The sequence below is a fragment of the Salvelinus namaycush genome, chromosome 32 (genome assembly GCF_016432855.1).
Source record: "Salvelinus namaycush isolate Seneca chromosome 32, SaNama_1.0, whole genome shotgun sequence".
NCBI classification, from domain to species: Eukaryota; Metazoa; Chordata; class Actinopteri; order Salmoniformes; family Salmonidae; genus Salvelinus; species Salvelinus namaycush.
In genome coordinates this window covers 7,861,051-7,879,588 of record NC_052338.1, presented here as the reverse complement: position 1 = coordinate 7,879,588, position 18,538 = coordinate 7,861,051, and the positions used below count along the sequence as shown (strand labels likewise).

The 18,538-nt window shown below is 41.4% G+C and overlaps 1 protein-coding gene across 2 annotated transcripts; it reads right to left on the bottom strand.

Moving 5' to 3' along the window:
- Positions 1 to 1,016: 1,016 nt before the first annotated feature.
- Positions 1,017 to 11,599, bottom strand: LOC120027295 (zinc finger protein 706-like). Of its 2 annotated transcripts, none has more exons than XR_005473279.1 (4): positions 11,527 to 11,599; positions 9,685 to 9,826; positions 2,196 to 2,361; positions 1,017 to 2,096 (listed from the first exon to the last, which is right to left on the bottom strand). XR_005473279.1 is itself a non-coding variant. In XM_038972215.1 (4 exons), exons 2-3 carry the CDS (start codon positions 9,817 to 9,819, stop codon positions 2,266 to 2,268), a joined length of 231 nt encoding a protein of 76 aa, XP_038828143.1. In that variant the 5' UTR covers positions 9,820 to 9,826; positions 11,527 to 11,599; the 3' UTR covers positions 1,017 to 2,096; positions 2,234 to 2,265. The 2 variants fall into 2 exon arrangements, 1 of the variants encoding a protein (XP_038828143.1); XM_038972215.1 differs by having other exon boundaries at positions 2,234 to 2,361.
- Positions 11,600 to 18,538: the final 6,939 nt, after the last annotated feature.

Genomic DNA, 18,538 nt, shown 5'->3' with positions numbered 1-18,538 from the left:
TGGAACACGCTGTCGTGCACGTCGATCCAGAGCATCCCAAACATGCTTGTGAGTATGCAGGACATGGAGGAATTTGGATATTTTCAGCTTCCAGGAATTGTGTACAGATCCTTGCGACATGGGACCACGCATTATCATCCTGAAATATGAGGTGATGGCAGTGGATTACTGGCACAGCAATGGGCCTCAGGATCTCATAGCAGTATCTCTGTGCATTCAAATTGCCATCGATAAAATGCAATTGTGTTTGTTGTCCGTAGTTTATTTCCCCATACCATAACCCCACCGCCACCATGGGGTACTCTGTTCACAACGTTGACATCAGCGACGCAGGATTCATCCGTGAAGAGCACACTTCTTCAGCGTGCCAGTGGCGATCAAAGGTGAGCATTTGTCCACTGAAGTCAGTTATGGCAAAACTGCACATTTTAAGGTGGCCTGTTATTGTCCCCAGCACAAGGTGCACTTGTCTAATGATCATGCTGTTTAATCAGTTTATTGAAATGCCCCACCTGTCAGGTGGATGGATAATCTTGGCAAAGAAGAAATGCTCACTAACATGGATATAAACGAATTATGCACAAAATTTGAGAAATAAACTTTTTGTGCTTATGAAACATTCCTGGAATATTTTACTTCAGCTCATGAAACCAACACATTCCATGTTGTGTTTATATTTTTGTTCAGTATAAAACATTGATTTTGAGTATGAGAATGGTATATGAATAACACCCATTGCCTCTTTCATAAAGAAGGATAACCATACTTCACTCTTAAACTATTCAAATCTACAGTAATTCAGATAATTACATCACCCATTGTCATATATTCTATGCATCCAATCAAAGCTGTAAAGTACTGTGACATAAATACAATGCTACATTTCTACCCTTTTGATGGCTATGTTGTCTTGTTGAACCATGAATTTCTCATTGTCTCTTTTAGATGTACTTCACATGGTTCAATTAAAACACTAAATATATGGACCATAAGTGCGTGACAAAAATTACTACACATTTTTTTTGCATTTCTTTAATTATACTTTTAACCAGTACAAGTTAGTAGCAATGGCAAATGTCATTCTATTTTTTTGCAGTTTTTCTATGTACAGAGGATCCAATACACAGGAATGTGTCATTGTCAATATATTTATGGAGGACTGTGTACTGCTATTTTTGTAATAAAATAAGTAGAATATATATTGTAGAGGTTGATTTGATGCAAAAGTGAGAGGAAATGCCAGTGAACACAGACCTCCAGAAACTCCAATCCTTGACAGTCACCCCTGTTCAGCTACATAGCATTTCAGTATATTGGAAATACATTTGAAAATACTTATAAGTATGCATTTGTCTGGTATCACTATAGACGGAATGGCGTTTAACTTGCATTTGGAAGTAACACATTTTCTGCTTGCATTACAAGGCATACATATTCTCTCACACACACAAAACATATTCACTGCTTTCCTTCAGAATGGATCAAATAGGCAAAGGAATGCTTTCATATATATTGCTACAGTTCTTGGAAATGGTCAAATGCAAAATACAATTGTTACAACGTGGACCCGGCGACTATCAAAAGTGATTTTGGCACTGTGTCGACCAGGGCTTTTTACAGGCAGAACAAGGCTCAGTCTTGGGCAATTAACACATCTTTTCCACTATGACACCATTCTCAAAGAAAGCAGAAATGATTTGCACAAGAGTGTATGGGAGGAGGTATAGAAAAGAGTTGGGGGTAAAAGTAAGACAGCGGTACACAAATGAGAAAAAGTTGGAAAAACACTAACACCATGACACTTTTAGACGTGTAACAGTCTAGATGTTATTGAATCAGGAATTAATGAAGGAAGCAGCATAGGGAAAAGGAAAGTAGGTAGAGTGGGCTCATATAATTAAGATGGGTGCTTCAATGGGTGGGTGCTTGAAGTTGAGGGGTGGTTGGACATATAAGATGGGGTGCTGGTGTGCTTCTGCCCCCATTTTAGGTCATTGTCACACATATTCCCCCACCCATGTCCAGGAGCCTCAGTGTTTTGTCTCTTGACACCATTTAGTTCCAGTTGCAGCGCTCTAATCGTGGTCATCCCGTGTCTGTGAATCACAACATGAAAGGCGATGAGTGACAACATATCCACAATATTGAGTAATACAATATACAACTTTAGCATAGGGAAAGAGTTTGCTTCTAACATGTATACTGGGAGTCTGAATGATGAGAGCATCTTAACCCAGCTGTAGGTCCATTGTGTGTGTTGGTCTTTTAAGCCTCAACATCATCCAGCTCTGGGGGCATTGGGGATTTGGGATGCTTGCTCTCAAAGTGCTGCTTGAACGTCTTCGGGTCAGGCACCTGCGTCTGTAAGGGTCAGGTAAGGGACGGAGGATATCAACAATTGTTGGCTGAGACCGAATTTTCAGGTGACAAACAATAAACAAAGCAATAAAATGCATCAAAGTACTACACATCACACAGGCCAGTATAATGGACTAGACACAAAGAGAAACCTAAAAAAGGTAGAGATGTCAAACGTTCAGGCTGCTGTACAGACTATGGAGGCTCTAGTCTAGAGCGCCCGGTTAAATTGTGGTTGAGAGCATTATTTTACTCTCTAAATAGTTAAATGAGTGAGAAAGAGATGTCATTGTTGCAATAGTTTGCCAGTGGGCAACAAACTACATGACCAAAAGTATGTGGACAGCTGCTCGTCGAACATCTCATTCCAAAATCATGGGCATATGGCGTTGGTACCCCCTTTGCTGCTATAATAGCCTCCACTCTTTTGGGAAGGCTTGCTGTGGGGACTTGCTTCCATTCAGCCACAAGAGCATTAGTGAGTTCGGGCACTGAACTTCGGCAATAGGCCAGGCTCGCAGTCGGCGTTCCAATTCATCCCAAAGGTGTTCGATGTAGTTGAGGTCAGAGCTCTGTGCAGGCCAGTCAAGTTCTTCCACGCCGATCTCAACAAACCATTTCTGTATGGACCTCGTTTTGCGCATGGGTGCATGCTGAAACAGGAAAAAGCCTTCAAACTGTTGCCACAAAGTTGGACGCACATTGTATGCTGTAGCGTTAAGATTTCCCTTCACTGAAACTAAGGGGCCTAGCCCGAACCATGAAACAGCCCCAGACCATTATTCCTCCTCCACCAAACTTTACAGTTGGCTCTATGCATTGGGGCAGGTAGAGTTCTCCTGGCATCGGCCAAAACCAGATTTGTCCGTCAGACTGCCAGATTTTGAAGCGTGATTCATCACTCCAGAGAACGCATTTCCACTACTCCAGAGTACCATGGCGACGAGCTTTACGCCCCTCCAGCCGAGACTTGGCATTGTGAATGGTGATCTTAGGCTTGTGTGCGGCGACTCGGCCATGCAAACCCATTTCATAAAGCACCCGATAAACAGTTCTTGTGACGTTGCTTCGAGGCAACGTCACAATCGATCCCAATCAAAGGTGTAATTACGTGCTCTACTAAGGAAGTTATTTATCTTATAACTTGTCCTTGTGGTAAAAATTGTGTGGGTAAAACAAAGCATGAATTAAAAGTACGTATCTCAGAGCATCGTAGCACCATTAGGTGCCAAAACTTGACCTACCCAGTTGCGGCCCACTTTTTGGAGGCAGGCCACTCGATTTCGTCTCTGCGTTATATTGGCATCGAACATGTCACCCTCCCTAGGAGAGGGGGTGACCTTGATAATTTATTGTTAAAACGAGAGGCTGCTTGGATCTTTAACTTAAAGACCCTTGCTCCCTTCGGTCTTAACGTGGACTTTGATCTGAAGCCATTCTTGTGATTGTTGTGACTTTGCCATTGTGGTTGTTTGTCGGCTTGTGTGGTCTTAAGTGAGTCTATGATCGTATGCTATCCATTTTTATTTATTGTATGTTGCTCTTTCTATGCCATTTTAATATTTGAGAAATTAACCAATGATATTAGGCCACTCTTGGCCATGATTACAGACACCTGTGTCTTGACACTATATATAAACGAGTCATCCCGCAGTGTCTGTGATTGTACCCTGATGAAGACAGCTTGCCTGTCGAAACGTTGGTAAATTAAATATTTTTGCATCTGAGCTCCTAGAGTGTGCGGCTCTCCTTTATTTTTAAGTTGCTTCCAGAGGCAGCATGGATCTTGGTTGTGAGTGTTGCAACCGAGGACACAAGCTCCCGTTCTGTGAGCTTGTGTGGCCTACCACTTCACGGCTGAGCCGCTGTTGCTCATAGACGTTTCCAATTCACAATAACAGCACTTATAGTTGACCGGGGCATAGACCAGAAATTTGACTAACTGACTTGTTGAAAAGGTGGTGCCATGTTGAAAGTCACTGAGCTCTTCAGTAAGGCCATTCTTCAGCCAATGTCTGTCTATGGAGATTACATGGCTCTGTGCTCGATTTTATACACCTGTCAGCATGGGGTGTGGCTGAAATAGCCGAATCCACTAATTTGACGGGGTGTCCACATACTTTTGTATATATAGTGTATACTATCATCTTAAATGGACATGTTGAAATATTTTGCCATAGTAAATGGTATATTCTGCTAATTTCCCTAATGTGGACAGTTTGTGTTAATAACTTACACAAGCCTGCATTTCCCCCCCAGAAAATGTGGTGGAATTACACATCCATTTTACCTCAGATTGTTGCTGCTAGTATAAAAGTGTACAGTGAGGGAAAAAAGTATTTGATCCCCTGCTGATTTTGTACGTTTGCCCACTGACAAAGAAATGATCAGTCTATAATTTTAATGGTAGGTTTATTTGAACAGTGAGAGACAGAATAACAACAAAAGAATCCAGAAAAACGCATGTCAAAAATGTTACAAATTGATTTGCATTTTAATGAGGGAAATAAGTATTTGACCCCCTCTCAATCAGAAAGATTTCTGACTCCCAGGTGTCTTTTATACAGGTAACGAGCTGAGATTAGGAGCACACTCTTAAAGGGAGTGCTCCTAATCTCAGTTTGTTACCTGTATAAAAGACGCCTGTCCACAGAAGCAATCAATCAATCAGGTTCCAAACTCTCCACCATGGCTAAGACCAAAGAGCTCTCCAAGGATGTCATTGACAAGATTGTAGAACAACAAGGCTGGAATGGGCTACAATACCATCGCTAAGCAGCTTGGTGAGAAGGTGACAACAGTTGGTGCGATTATTCGTAAATGGAAGAAACACAAAAGAACTGTCAATCTCCCTCGGCCTGGGGCTTCATGCAAGATCTCACCTCGTGGAGTTGCAATGATCATGAGAACGGTGAGGAATCAGCCCAGAACTACACGGGAGGATCTTGTCAATGATCTCAAGGCAGCTGGGACCATAGTCACCAAGAAAACAATTGGTAACACACTATGCCGTGAAGGACTGAAATCCTGCAGCGCCCGCAAGGTCCCCCTGCTCAAGAAAGCACATATACATGCCCGTCTGAAGTTTGCCAATGAACATCTGAATGATTCAGAGGACAACTGGGTGAAAGTGTTGTGGTCAGATGAGACCAAAATGGAGCTCTTTGGCATCAACTCAACTCACCGTGTTTGGAGGAGGAGGAATGCTGCCTATGACCCCAAGAACACCATCCCCACCGTCAAACATGGAGGTGGAAACATTATGCTTTGGGGGTGTTTTTCTGCTAAGGGGACAGGACAACTTCACCGCATCAAAGGGACGATGGACGGGGCCATGTACCGTCAAATCTTGGGTGAGAACCTTCTTCCCTCAGCCAGGGCATTGAAAATGGGTCGTGGATGGGTATTCCAGCATGACAATGACCCAAAACACACGACCAAGGCAACAAAGGAGTGGCTCAAGAAGAAGCACATTAAGGTCCTGGAGTGGCCTAGCCAGTCTCCAGACCTTAATCCCATAGAAAATATGTGGAGGGAGCTGAAGGTTCGAGTTGCCAAACGTCAGCCTCGAAACCTTAACCTGTTGAGGACAGAGGGCGCTGTTTTCACTTTGGGGGAAAATCGTGCCCAATTTAAACGGCCTCGTACTCAATTCTTGCTCGTACAATATGCATATTATTATTACTATTGGATAGAAAACACTCTCTAGTTTCTAAAACCGTTTGAATTATATCTGTGAGTAAAACAGAACTCCTTTTGCAGCAAACTTCCTGACAGGAAGTGGAAAATCTGAAATCGATGCACTGTTCTAGGGCCTGCCTATTAATGTCCTTGATATTTATTAGAATACATGCACTTCATACGTCTTCCACTAGATGTCGACAAGCAGTGAGAGAAGAAATTGAGTGTGTAACTTGATCTGGGGTTGAATAATAGCTCTTGGCATGACGTGTCACCAGTTTCCTGTTTTCTGGAGAGCGCGAGAAGGGACCTGGATTTTCCTTCTGATAAGCTGTCGTTATGGACGACTAATATCTCCGGCTTTGATTTTATTTGATACATGTGACAATATCATCGTAAAGTATGTTTTTTCAATATAGTTTTATTATATTATTGAAATTTATTCGGGACGTTAGGCGTGTTGCGTTGTGTGCCTTTGTTCAGGAAGGAGAGCTTAGCGCCACTTTGCTAGCTTTCCGTGCTAATTGACTGGAGAAGAGGACATTCTAAATCCAAACAACGATTGTTCCCGACAAAGGACCCCTTGTACAACATTCTGATGAAAGATCATCAAAAGTAGGACCCATTTTATGATGCTATTTCATATATCTGTCGAACATGTGAAATAGTCGTTTGCGCCCAGAGTTTGGGCACTCTCTCGCTATACCTAAGCTGGATGTCGTAATGAAGTTATTTTTAGAATTCTAACACGGCGATTGCATTAAGAACTAGTGTATCTATCATTTCCTATACAACATGTATTTTCTAGTAACGTTTATGAATAGTTATTTGGTCAGAATAGTTGGTGTCATAAAAATATCCGCACATTCTGGGAAGAAGATGCTACGTTAGCACAATGTATAACCACTGATTTCAGCTCTAAATATGCACATTTTCGAACAAAACATAAGTGTATGTATAACCTGATGTTATAGGACTGTCATCTGATGAAGGTTTATGAAGGTTAGTGAAAATTAATATCTTTTGCTGGTTTATTCCCTATCGCCAACGTGCCTATTGCTATCGCTAACGTGCCTTGATGAATGAATGCGGTAGTGTGGTAGGCTATTGTAGTAAGCTAATATAATGCTATATTGTGTTTTCGCTGTAAAACACTTTAAAAAAAATCAGAAATATTGGCTGGATTCACAAGATGTTTGTCTTTAATTTGCTGTACACCATCGATTTTTCAGAAATGTTTTATGATGAGTATTTAGGTATTTGACGTTGGTGTCTGTAATTACTCTGGCTGCTTCGGTTCTATTTCTGACGGTAGCTGTGATGGTAGCCGCAATGTAAAACTGATTTATACCTCAAATATGCACATTTTTCGAACAAAACATAGATTTATTGTATAACATATTATAAGACTGTCATCTGATGAAGTTGTTTCTTGGTTAGTTTGGTTGGTTCTTGGTTAGTTAGGTTGGCTTTGTGCATGCTACCTGTGCTGTGAAATGTCTGTCCTTTTTTGTATTTGGTGGTGAGCTAACATAAATATATGTGGTGTTTTCGCTGTAAAACATTTTAAAAATCGGACATGTTGACTGGATTCACAAGATGTGTATCTTTCATTTGCTGTATTGGACTTGTTAATGTGTGAAAGTTAAATATTTCTAAAAAATATCTTTTGAATTTCGCGCTCTGCCTTTTCAGTGGAATGTGGGAGGAGTTCCGCTAGCGGAACGCCAGAGCCAGACAGGTTAATGACTTGGAGAAGATCTGCAAAGAGGATTGGGACAAAATCCCTCCTGAGATGTGTGCAAACCTGGTGGCCAACTACAAAAAACGTCTGACCTCTGTGATTGCCAACAAGGGTTTTGCCACCAAGGACTAAGTCATGTTTTGCAGAGGGGTCAAATACTTATTTCCCTCATTAAAATGCAAATCAATTTGTAACATTTTTGACATGCGTTTTTCTGGCTTTTTTTGTTGTTATTCTGTCTCTCACTGTTCAAATAAACCTACCATTAAAATTATAGACTGATCATTTCTTTGTCAGTGGGCAAACGTACAAAATCAGCAGGGGATCAAATACTTTTTTCCCTCACTGTATAGTTTTCAAGATGACATATGATTGATTGCTTTAAACAGATGAATATCTTTGGTTTGTTACTGATGATTTTGTCACACGCGCTGCGTTATGCAGGACTTAGAAATGCCACATAAGTTAATGAAAAGACACAGAAAATGAAACGCTGTCTCTCTATAAAAGTCGATGGTCACACACCAATACATGGATATGACAGTCAAACTGTCACTTAAATAGAAGCTAACCGTTGTCACTGTTGATATCCTATGTTGCGTCGTGATTCGTTTAAGTTAAAGATAACTAACAAAAAGTGGTCTGTTCCCTCCTGAAATCAACACCTGACATTCCAAGATATAGATGTAAACCCGCTACAAGTTGACCTAACCAACTATGTATAGTTTATTCCAAGTGTGAATAGTGTTAGCTCAAACAGCGCTACACCCCCGTTCTATTGATTTCAACGTGACATTGATGGAAGTGATTAACAAAAAAAGTGTTGCATTACACTTGAATCAAAATGCAACACTTCTAAATGTAGGCCTAGCTAGCTGTCTACTACAAACTGTCCTCTAACCAGTGATGTACACATTATTCCCAGATTCCGTTTGGTTTTTGAGCAGGTGTTAGTTTTAACAGGACGTGCAACCTCATCTCCCCCTCTCGCACAATTGATTTCAATGTGATATCGATATGAGTGATTCACAAATAAGTGTTGCATTTGTCTTCCTGTCTTGGTCGACCCCAAAACAAAATGAATCACTCCAAAAATCTATCTGACCGTCTCCTGATTTATTATTTGACCATGCTTGTCACTTATGAACATTTTGAACATCTTGGCCATGTTCTGTTATAATCTCCACCCGGCACAGCCAGAAGAGGACTGGCCACCCCTCATAGCCTGGTTCCTCTCTAGGTTTCTTCCTAGGTTTTGGCCTTTCTAGGGAGTTTTCCTAGCCACCGTGCTTCTACACCTGCATTGCTTGCTGTTTGGGGTTTTAGGCTGGGTTTCTGTACAGCACTTCGAGATATTAGCTGATGTACGAAGGGCTATATAAATAAACTTGATTTGATTCTGCAAGTTGTTCTCTAACCAGTGATGTAAAAAACCTCCAGTTTCCATGTTCAAAAAAAAATGTATTGTGGGTTTCAAGAGCGCATACAACCTGATTTCCCCCCTAATTGATATCAGTTATTTGTCACTTGTCAAAACAGGGTTTTTGGTGTGTGTGCCGTTAACACAAAAGTACTATGATTATTATTGTTGCACATGTATGAGCAGATAGTACATTTTATGTTTAGGTCTTCAATATAACAAACTGTTTCTGCATATTGGTTATTGATTTGGACACATTGTCAACAGAATGCAGCACCACCATCATTTTCAACTGAAGTTTTAGGACTATTTTATTAAACGTTCAACATTAATTTCTAATGGTTATGTACTTAATCAGGTAAAAACGGCTCAATGATTACAAAAACATGCTGCAGTTTATTTTGATGATATACCAGGAATCACCAAAACGAGTTTGGCCTGCCTACTAAAGGCACATACAGTACCAACCACTAACACTCACCCGACAGACGGGGCAGGTGTGGACCAGTGCTGCCTTGGCTGCAGTCTTCTGGTCTGCTGCCGCTCCCTTCTTCTTAGCAGCTGCCGCCTTGGCGTTCTTTTGCTGGGATTGAATCTTCTGTTGACCGCGAGCCATGGCCTACCTGAGAGAAACAGACGTAGAAAAATGCTACCCATTTGTATTTATCTGTTGATACTAGTATCTCAGTCTCCGTCAGAAGTCTAGCCATCTATTTAGAGAACGTACAAGTGAATTCAGCTACACAAGACACTAGCCAGCTGACAACTAAACAAGAGATTCCGTAATATTATATAGCTAGCTAGTATTTGGTAAACAATAGTTTATGTATAGCTTGGCTATAAGATGTATAGCTCTCCTGACCCATTCCGTCTCAGCCTCCAGTATTTATGCTGCAATAGTTTATGTGTCGGGGGGCTAGGGTCAGTCTGTTATATCTGGAGTATTTCTCCTGTCTTATCCGGTGTCCTGTGTGAATTTAAGTATGCTTTTCTCTCTCTCGGACAACCTGAGCCCTAGGACCATGCCTCAGGACTACCTGGCCTGATGACTCCTTGCTGTCCCCAGTCCACCTGCTGCTCCAGTTTCAACTGTTATGCCTGCAGCTATGGAGCCCTGACCTGGTCACCGGATATGCTACCTTGTCCCAGACCTGCTGTTTTCAACTCTCTAGAGACAGCAGGAGTGGTAGAGAAACTCTGAATGATTGGCTATGAAAAGCCGACTGACATTTACTCCTGAGGTGCTGACCTGTTGCACCCTCTACAACCACTGTGATTACTATTATTTGACCCTGCTGGTCATTTATGAACATTTGAACATCTTGGCCATGTTCTGTTATAATCTCCACCCGGCACAGCCAGAAGAGGACTGGCCACCCCTCATACCCTGGTTCCGCTCTAGGTTTCTTCCTAGGTTCTGGCCTTTCTAGGGAGTTTTTCCTAGCCACCGTGCTTCTACATCTGCATTGCTTGCTGTTTGGGGTTTTACGCTGGGTTTCTGTACAGCACTTTGTGACATCAGCTGATGTAAGAAGGGCTTTATAAATACATTTGATTTATTGATATAAGATGTAGGCATGCTATACTATTTAATGGCTAAAATATGTTGTTAAAGTGGACATCGTTTTAACGACTTTGCACATATGAAACAATCATAATCAAAAACATAAAATTCCCAGTTTATGCTACAAATCCAACTTTATAAGAGGTTTTAAACTAGGTTTATTATCGTCTATTCTGGTAAGAATGTGATGAGCATAAAACAAGAACCACAACAGAACATTCCAGTACAGTGGCTAGCTGGGGTGTATTCAATATGAAGAACTGACCTGTGTCCAATAAAAACTCGTTTACGTTGCGAAACGTTTTGCAACTGTTTGCTACGGTGTACACTAATGACTATACCCCGTCTTGATACTTCGCTCTTGCATTGTAGCTAGCTAGCCAACTTTAGTTCGGTTGGCAGAGAGCTAGCTAACTAGCAATCAAAGCCAGCATCTATCTAGTAAGCTAGCCAATTAATTAGTAACAGTTGGCGTGGTTTAATGATAATAGCTAAGACCAACACGTCTGCGGCGCGAACTGAAACAAAATACAACATGGTTAGCCAGTTCTAACAACAATGGCTAACGTTAACCTATCAGTTAGCAAGCCAACTATTTCACGTGTGGCATAGCTAGCTAGCTATTTAGCTGACATTGCAGAACTGAATAGCTAAACCAAAACAAACGTTACCCAAGTGTTTATTTGGCTATTAGTTGTACAAACCGATATATGTGCTCTTCAATCTAATAAACAAAATGTTAATTTTAGAAAAAAATACCTTCGCGTTGCTTCGCCCTTCTTATTCTTCTTCTTCGGTGAGGTTTCTCGCTGGTTGGCATCCAACGTTATGGTGCATTACCGCCACCTACTGTACTGGAGTGCGGACCAGAGACAGGGAGAAACTAAATCCTGCCAGCCCCGTTGCTCTTAAAAATATAACAAACTATTTGAGACTATTTCTAATGACGTTCTTGTCAATATATTCTTTAAACACATTTCCTATACCCCCTTCTCCCTCATACTAGATCTCAGCCTCTCTCTTTCCCTCTGATACTACCCACACTGTAGCAATACATGCTCCACGGTCTCTGTTTCCTGGCAATAATCACACTTTCCTGTTGGATGCTTTCCGATTACATTTAAGGTATTATTCAATCCGCTGTGTCACACTCTAATCCTGTAAAAATAGCCTCCTTTCTTCTGTCCTTTCCTGCCAATCTCCCCTCGCCGAATTTCCTCTGTACTTGAAAGAAATGCCTTCCCTTAGTATCTCTATTCCACTGCTCCTGTCATCTCTGCACCATCACTGTCCAAATCAGTATTTTTGCCTCTGCCTTGCGCATTAAAACTACCACATCAACATCTCCACTACTAAGTGCTTGTTTAGCCAGTACATCAACTGCCTTGTTCCCCTCCACCCCCACATAGGCTGGGACACAAGTAAATCTTATCTGTATACCCATTTGTCTAATCCTGCCATGGGTTTGTAGCACGTCATAAAGCATGTCTTCTCTGCTACGTGAGCTAAAGGACTGGATACTCATCAACACCGCACATGAATCAGAGCAAATAACTACTATGTCTGGCTTGACTTTCTCCACCAACTGCAAGCCAACAGTATTGCCATCAGCTCCGCCGTGTACACATCCATATGATCTGTAATACGTTTCTGTAGTCTCTCCAACACTTCTAGATCAACTACTGGAGGTGGGAGTAGCCATGGTGGATTCACAGGGATAGCTACCTTTGGACTAAACTCCCTCCCATACAGTCCCATCTCCTTCGCCTGGGAATTACCCAACCACCCAAAGCTTGTGTTCTGTCTTCACTCATGTTCCCAGCATGCCTGTAAAATCCCTTTCGCAGGATGAGACACCACATTTCCCTGTAGGTTAACCCATTAATTCATTGCCAGCTGCTGTCTCCTTATCTGCAATGGCCTATCCCCCATCGCCACCTGTAGTGCAGCCACTGAGGAGTTCCGAAACTGCCCACTACATATTTTTGCCCCTGTATGACATCTAGCCTTTCCAATGAGGCCCGGGCTGCCGAACCATACGCTATGCTGCCATAGTCTACTACAGATCGGATCAATGCAACATACATGGTCCTCAATGAGGAACGCCCAGCCCCCCACTCCTTCCTTGTCAGACAGCGCATCACATTTAGCACCTTCTAACACTTTCCCACCACTCTCTCAATGTGTTCTGCCCAGGTCAGTCTAGTATCAAAGTATACCCCAAGCAACCTGAAGGCCCTCACCCTCTCCAAGTTTCTCCCATATACCCTCAAGCATACCTCATCTACTACCTTCCTCCTGGTAAAGAACACTGTCTGAGTTTTCTCTACAGAGAACCTGAATCCCCACATTAATGCCCACCGCTCTACCTCGTCAATTGCTTCCTGTACCTTCCTGACTATGTATGGCACATTTCCTCCCCTCTTCCATAAGTCCCCATCATCTGCAAATAACGACCTCCCAATATCCGGCCGTACCCGAGAGTAAACATCATTGATCATGTCATGACTGTCCTGTGAGGATCACAATGGGTTAGATCAGCTTGGCAATAGTTGACAATAACCAGACCTCCTCTCACCCGCAGAGGGGAGGAGGGAACTGGTGTGGGGGTTTTGACACCTCCACACCCTATCGTAAATTAAGGTAGAAGAAGACTCTCTCTTATCCCCTCCAGCTTTGGCGAAAGGAATGTACTTTGTTTCCTGTCGAAACTCTAACACGTTCAAAAAAGTGAATACTGGAACAATATTTCTAACATAAGAATGTAGGGAATGGTCAGTGGGGAGCTATGGAAAACAAATGTCATATTGTTTTTAATTTTGTGATCTCATTAAAAACTGTATGGACGAAATACTGTAACTTGGAAAGTATATCCCTTTATGTGTCAAGTTTCCATCCAATACATTGTGCATATGATATGAACAAATATGACATTATTTTTGTTAAGATAGGAATGTGATTTAAGGAGTCATAAGAGATAACTTCCAATCATATCCTTTGCACATTAAGTAGCCATGCCCTGAGTGAGGTCAGAAGAGTGTGTCAGCCTGATGGACCCGTCCTTTTTGACCAGAGTGCTTAAAAGGACTGGCTAAGAATTAACATTTCAGACCAGAACATTGCCAGGTTGTAGCTGTGCGTGTAAAGTGGTCTAAATCCTGAACCCTTAATAATCAACACGAGGTGTAGGCGAGGAATTCATTTCTCAGACAATCACTGTTACAGCTGATTAGCTGTCCTGAATCAAATATCTCAAACTCTTCAAACCATCCTACTACTCTTTTCAAATCACCGTAGTACGATACTCTCATCATCCCACTGGAACCATCGGCACGGCTGGCTGGCTTATCTTCAAATAAGCAGCTTCAGGAGCGAATGGAACAGAGTGAACTCTGTAGTTCTGTTCAGGACTACACAACGAACAAAGGCACCCATACGTAAATACATTCACGATTTCTTATTCCAAATGGGCAGCGGTTCGTGTGCAAACTATATGATTAATGTGAGAATAGTTCTGAAATGTATTGACGATAAGTGTTTTTTTACATTTACATTTACATTTAAGTCATTTAGCAGACGCTCTTATCCAGAGCGACTTACAATTTTTTTTTCTCTCGTTCCTTTTCCATGTCGTGGTGTAGAAAGCCACCATATTTTAAAAGTCCGCTAGGGACCTTTGTCTCATTTATTAAGTGTGTATGTTATCTTGTGATTATTTAGTTAGCTAGTAAATAAATAATTAAACCAATTTGTGTAGCACTGAATCATGAGTAAGGCTGGGGTTTTTGCAGATCCAAGTAGGTTACAACTTTTTATTTAACTAGGCAAGTCAGTTAAGACAAAATTCCGATTTACAATGACTACGCCTACTCCGGCCAAACCCAGATGATGCTGGGTCAATTGGGCGTCACCCTATGGGACTCCCAATCACAGCCGGATGTGATGCAGCCTGGATTTGAATAAGGTACTGTAGTGATGCCTCTTGCACTGAGATGCAGTGCCTTGACCGCTGCGTCACTTGGGAGCTCACCTGTTCAGAATGATGATATGATAAGAGGTTATGATTAATAAGATGACTGTTTATCGATGTAATAGATATACAGTTGAAGTTGGAAGTTTACATACACTTAGGTTGGAGTCATTAAAACTTGTTTTTCAACCACTCCACAAATTTCTTGTAAACAAACTATAGTTTTGGCAAGTCGGATAGGACATCTACTTCGTGCATGACACAAGTCATTTTTACAACAATTGTTTACAGACAGATTATTTCACTTATAATTCACTGTATCACAATTCTAGTGGGTCAGAAGTTTACATACACTAAGTTGACTGTGCCTTTAAACAGCTTGGAAAATTCCAGAAAATGATGTCCTGGCTTTAGAAGCTTCTGATAGGCGAATTGACATCATTTGAGTCAATTGGAGGTGTACCTGTGGATGTATTTCAAGGCCTATCTTCAAACTCAGTACCTCTTTGCTTGACATCATGGGAAAATCAAAAGAAATCAGCCAAGACCTCAGAAAAAAATTGTGGCCCTCCACAAATCTGGTTCATCCCTGGGAGCAATTTCCAAGTGCCTGAAGGTACCACGTTCATCTGTACAAACAGTAGTATGCAAGTATAAACACCATGGGACCACGCAGCCGTCAAGTGCAAATCAATTCACTAACTATGTTTAATTGTTACCCGATTAAATGAATCATGTAACAACTAACTCATCAGGAATTTGAGGCACCACGGAAGAGGTTGTCTAAAGAGTTACCATCTTCCGAATTAAACTTTATAAGATATACAGTTGAAGTCGGAAGTTTACATACACCTTAGCCAAATATATTTAAACTCAGTTTTTCACAATTCATGATATTTAATCCTATCAAAAATTCCCTGTCTTTGGTCAGTTAGGATCACCAATTTATTTTAAGAATGTGAAATGTCAGAATAATAGTAGAAAGAATGATTTATTTCATATTTTATTTCTTTCATCACATTCCCAGTGAGTCAGAAGTTTACATACACTCAATTAGTATTTGGTAGCCTTGCCTTTACATTTTTTAACTTGGGTCAAACGTTGCGGGTAGCCTTCCACAAGCTTCCAACAATAAGTAGGGTGAATTTTGGCCCATTCCTCCTGACAGAGCTGGTGTAACTGAGTCAGGTTTGTAGGCCTGCTTGCTCGCACACGCTTTTTCAGTTCTGCCCACACATTTTCTATGGGATTGAGGTCAGGGCTTTGTGATGGCCACTCCAATACCTTGACTTTGTTGTCCTTAAGCCATTTTGACACAACTTTGGAAGTATGCTTGGGGTCATTGTCCATTTGGAAGACCCATTTGCAACCAAGCTTTAACTTCCTGACTGATGTCTTGAGATGTTGCTTCAATATATCCACATAATTGTCCTGCCTCATAATGCCATCTATTTTGTGAAGTGCACCAGTCCCTCCTGCAGCAAAGCACCCCCACAACATGATGCTGCCACCCCTGTGCTTCACGGTTGGGATGTTGTTCTTCGGCTTGCAAGCCTCCCCCTTTTTCCTCTAAACATAACGATGGTCATTATGACCAAACGGTTCTTTTTTTGTTTCATCAGACCAGAGGACATTGCTCCAAAAAGTACGATCTTTGTCCCCATTTGCAGTTGCAAATCGTAGTCAGGCTTTTTTTATGGCGGTTTTTCGAGCATTGGCTTCTTCTTTGCTGAGCGGCCTTTCAGGTTATGTCGATATAGGACTCGTTTTACTGTGGATATAGATACTTTTGTACCTGTTTCCTCCAGCATCTTCACAAGGTCCTTTGCTGTTGTTCTGAGATTGATTTGCATTTTCGCACCAAAGTACGTTCATCTCTAGGAGACAGAACGCGTCTCCTCCCTGAGCGGTATGACGGCTGCGTGGTCCCATGGTGTTTATACTTGCGTACTATTGTTTGTACAGATGAACGTGGTACCTTCAGCTGTTTGGAAATTGCTCCCAAGGATGAACCAGATTTGTGGAGGTCTTGTCACGTTCTGACCTTTATTTCTTTTGTTTTGTCTTTATTTAGTATGGTCAGGGCGTGAGTTGGGGTGGGCAGTCTATGTTTGTGTTTCTATGATTTTATATTTCTGTGTTTGGCCTGATATGGTTCTCAATCAGAGGCAGCTGTTTATTGTTGTCCCTGATTGAGAACCATATTTAGGTAGCCTTTTTCCACCTGTGTTGGGTGGGTGTTTGTTTCCGTGTGAGTGTTTGTTGCCACACGGTACTGTTTCGGTTTCGTTCATGTTCACATTTATTGTTTTGTATTTCATAGTGTTCAGTTTATGTTTTTAAAATAAACGTTATGAACACTTACCAGGCTGCGCATTGGTCTTCCGATCCTGCAAACCTCTCCTCCTCAGATGAGGAGGACGACAGCCGTTACAGGTCTACACATTTTTTGGGAGATCTTGGCTGATTTATTTTGATTTCCCCATGATGTCAAGCAAAGAGGCACTGAGTTTGAAGGTAATCCTTGAAATACATCCACAGATACACCTCCAATTGACTCAAATGATGTCAATTAGCCTATCAGAAGCTTCTAAAGCCATGACATAATTTTCTGGAATTTTCCAAGCTGTTTAAAGGCATAGTCAATTTAGTGTATGTAAACTTCTGACCCACTGGAATTGTGATACAGTGAATTATAAGTGAAATAATCTGTCTGTAAACAATTGTTGGAAAATTGAGATTACTTGTGTCATGAACAAAATAGATTGTCACGGCCGTCGTTGAGGGAAGACCAAAGTGCAGCGTAGTGAGCGTACTTATTCCTTTTATTTTAGAAAAATGACACCAACAAAACAACAAACGAAGAAAACAACCGTGAAGCTTACAGGGCTAAGTGCCACTAACAAAAGTCAACTACCCACACTGAAAGGAGGGGAAAAGGGCTACCTAAGTATGATTCCCAATCAGAGACAACGATAGACAGCTGTCCCTGATTGAGAACCATACCCGGCCAAAACATAGAAATAAAGAAACATAGAAAACAAAACATAGAATGCCCAAATCACACCCTGACCAAACCAAATAGAGACATAAAAAGGCTCTCTAAGGTCAGGGCGTGACATAGATGTCCTAACCGACTTGCCAAAACTATAGTTTGTTAACAAGAAATTTGTGGGGTGATTGAAAAACAAGTTTTAATGACTCCAATCTAAGTGTATGTAAACCTCCGACTTCAACTGTACATGTATGGTTAGTTGAATACACTGAAAGCAAACTTAAAGATACCAAAAACAATTTAATCCAATCAATGTTTCTAAATATCATGTGGCTGTCCATGGCATTGATTTCTGTGTGTGTTTGTGTGTGTGTGTGTGTGTGCTCGCAAAGGTAAAAAAAAAAAGAGTTGACTCACCCTACATGTAGACTAGTTGAACGCCAATGCCATCCTCCTCTCTTTCATGTTGACAAAACGGTCTATGGCTCTGCCATACAGTACATATTTAGTTTTTGTTTTCATTGGCTACATAGCTAAAATGCTTGCTAGCCTAACTTCCTCGCATGGGCAACAATGAACCAGCTAAGTCGGCTAGCTAGTTAACGTGAGCCTACTAGGCTACATCAAGGCTACATATTGAACTTCAATCATCTTAGGCCAGTGGCACAATATATAAATGTATGGTTAGATCAGAATCCCATCATAATCATTGGCCTGTACAAAGAATCACAGTGCATTCGGAAAGTATTCAGACCCATGGACTTTTTCCACATTTTGTTACATTACAGCCTTATTCTAAAATGGAT

Coding starts and splice junctions, on each gene's coding strand:
- LOC120027295 (XM_038972215.1), bottom strand. CDS start 9,819: ATGGCTCGCGGTCAACAGAAGATTCAATCCCAGCAAAAGAACGCCAAG. Junction 2,362..9,684: donor ACACCTGCCCCGTCTGTCGG/GTGAGTGTTAGT, acceptor TGACCCTTACAG/ACGCAGGTGCCTGACCCGAA.